The 2,820-nt window shown below is 45.2% G+C and overlaps 1 protein-coding gene across 1 annotated transcript; it reads right to left on the reverse strand.

Moving 5' to 3' along the window:
- Positions 1–288: 288 nt before the first annotated feature.
- marcksl1b (MARCKS-like 1b) lies at positions 289–2,487 on the reverse strand. Its single transcript, XM_034131107.1, has 2 exons — positions 2,200–2,487; positions 289–1,306 (listed from the first exon to the last, which is right to left on the reverse strand). Exons 1-2 carry the CDS (start codon positions 2,284–2,286, stop codon positions 722–724), a joined length of 672 nt encoding a protein of 223 aa, XP_033986998.1. The 5' UTR covers positions 2,287–2,487; the 3' UTR covers positions 289–721.
- Between the last annotated feature and the right edge of the window lie 333 nt (positions 2,488–2,820).

Genomic DNA, 2,820 nt, shown 5'->3' on the forward strand with positions numbered 1-2,820 from the left:
TCCAAACCGCAGTGAACATAGCAAGAACAACTCTGCTCCAAACCACAGTGAACATAGCAAGAACAACTCTGCTCCAAACCGCAGTGAACATAGCAAGCTTAAGTGTTCTTTTTTCATAGTAAGGTAAAAATCAAAGTTGTCTATTTTTTTTTTTTTTCTTTAAACAAACAAGTAATAGCTTCTCTGAATCTTTAATGGTTCTCTATAATACACCACAAAATACTTCAAATTTGGGTTAAAATATAGGAATGTAAAAAGTTGGCAAGTCTCTTTAATTTTCTGATTTCATTTTTTTTTTTTTTGTTGCGAACAGTCATTTCAAGTGGTGGTGTCCTAGTGTGTTATCTAGCTTCTTCAGCAAGGAGGCATCTTTGATTTGCAGATCCGTCTATACGTCATGGTGTCATGGTGTCATTAGCTCGCTTTCTAGCCTTTCAAATCCAGATTTCCACACGGCGACCAGCCCACAGCCTAAAACTCAGTCCGGGTCCAGATGTGGAAGTGATCTAGTGAATCTAGTCTGTCGTCTTGTTATCATGACGAAAAAGTGGCACGTCGAAGGAGTCTCTCACATACATGTGTATATATTTACATATACATATATCCATATACATATGTATACATATACACATATATATATAAATATATATATATACTCTTAAATTTTCTCTCTCTCTCTTGAAAAACAGTTCACTCAGTTCATTGTGAGATAAACGTACAATCACTCCTTCTTTTCAGAGGGAGCCGGGGTCGAGCTGCTCTCCTCTGCTGGTTTCGTGGCCTCGGGGGCCGGGGCAGCTTCCTCTTTGGGGGCCTCCTCTGCTTTGGGGGCCTCCTCTTTAGCCGGAGCCTCCTCTGCTTTGGGGGCCTCGGCAGCAGCAGCAACAGCAACCTCCTCCTTCTTCTCCTCCTTCTTCTCCTCCTTCACCTCCTTCACCTCCTCCTTCTTCTCCTCAGCAGGAGCAGCAGCCCCGTTCTCAGCCGGTTTCTCCTCGGCGGGGGAGGTGGCGGCGGCGGCGGCGGCTTCCTCCTTCACAGCCTCGCTCTTCTTGGTCTTCTTCAGATTCAGCTTGAAGTTGAAGGACTTCTTCAGGGAGAACTTCTTCTTCTTCTTCTTGGGGGTCTCCTTGGCAGCAGCCTCTCCTTCAGGTTTGGCGGCCTCTCCATCTGCAGCGGGCGCCGGCTCAATGGCGTCTCCTGCAGCCGCCTCAGGCTCCTTCGCTGCCTCAGCCGAGCCGTTGGTGGCGGCGGCGTCTCCATCAGTCTTTGTGGAGACATCACCATTGGTTTTCACATGTCCATTCTCCTGAAGAAAGGTTGACAGAAAAAAATAAGATATGAGACAGAAAATCACGTTTGAATTACAAACAATCCTCTGTGCAGATGTTTAGAAAACACAGAGGAGTGGTTTTAGAAGTGCATTTCTGCTTTCTTTGCACAGCATCGTCGAGCTCATCAATTAACCACCGTGTCGCCCGGCTCAGAGGCGACGCCTTGCAGTACTCTAATCTCGCGATAGGCGGCGGTAGCTCCTCACACACCGCCTGAGGTACCAGACAGACATCGACTCAACAAAGACAAGACCGGAGCTCATCGAAGGAAGACTGAAAAAACACTTCCATTTGAGGTTTTTCTCCAAAATAACCAACCTGGCATGAACATTGCCAACTTAACGCTCAAGTAACGTCTTTTGTGTCATTAATTTCAATGAAATCAATGCAAAACATGTAATAATGGTTTTAAGAATTAAATGCCAGATTAAATGTGACTTAGTTATCACATTTTGATGTCAAATGAGCCAAATCGGTGTGCAGACCAACAGGGAGGAGTGGTGCCTACGTGCGCTCGCGCAGCCCCCCACCCCCCTCCCCCTTTAATGCCTGGCACTGTCTAACATGTTGTGCGGATTTTGGGTAAAACCTCCGTCAAAAATAAACACATCAACATAAATGAACTAAACCGACACAAACAACACGTTAGGCTATATTGTTTTATTTAGTTTGTCTCTGTGTCTCAGCAGGAGAAAGCGATGCTTAAAAAAAGCCCCACCTGACTTACCCAAAACCTCCTCACATTCAAGTTGTATCGATTCAGCGTCGACTAAATCATTTAAACTAATGTTTTCATATGAGAAAATCAACTTTGATGCATCTGCAAGTATCTCATCTGTTGAATGACATTGTAATAAAGTGTAATTACCTGTCCATTGGTTTTGACAGCTGCTCCGTCAGCGGCAGCAGCGCTCGCCTCCGCGGCCACATCTCCTTTGGATGCTTGGGACCCCATTGTCTTCTGTGAGTTTTTCTAAAGCAAATGAAAAAGAAAAACTAAAAAAGAGTGTGTTTTTCGAAGTTAATCCAAACTCCAGTTCGAGATAAGTATCCAGTGGTGAAGAGATGAAAAGTACGGTGTTTTTTTTAGTCTTCAATCGGCTGTTATTCCTTTCCTGTGCTCGGACTTGTCACCCCGGTAGAGAGAGACCCTCTAAACTCAACACTGGTTGAACGCAACGCTTCAACATACAGCAGGTTCAAGGCGCCACCCGTGGGCGGGACCTAGCTGGGGTTTGACCAATCAGCGTGCAGTCTGAGGGCAAGTCTAGTCAGCTCTGGCCAATCACCTCTGACTCCCTAATTGGCCCCGCCCCTCAGGAGGACCCCCAGCAATGACGTCCATTAAACACAGCTGAATTCAGTGTTTAACAGGCTTCAAAGTCAAAAACACCACGTTTAAACATACCATTTATCTCAATGAATCATCTATTGTCATTAGTGTGTCTGTTCATGTGTGCGAGTGCCCATTTATTTATGTTATTTGTTG

The sequence above is a fragment of the Trematomus bernacchii genome, unplaced genomic scaffold, assembly GCF_902827165.1.
Source record: "Trematomus bernacchii unplaced genomic scaffold, fTreBer1.1, whole genome shotgun sequence".
NCBI classification, from domain to species: domain Eukaryota; kingdom Metazoa; phylum Chordata; class Actinopteri; order Perciformes; family Nototheniidae; genus Trematomus; species Trematomus bernacchii.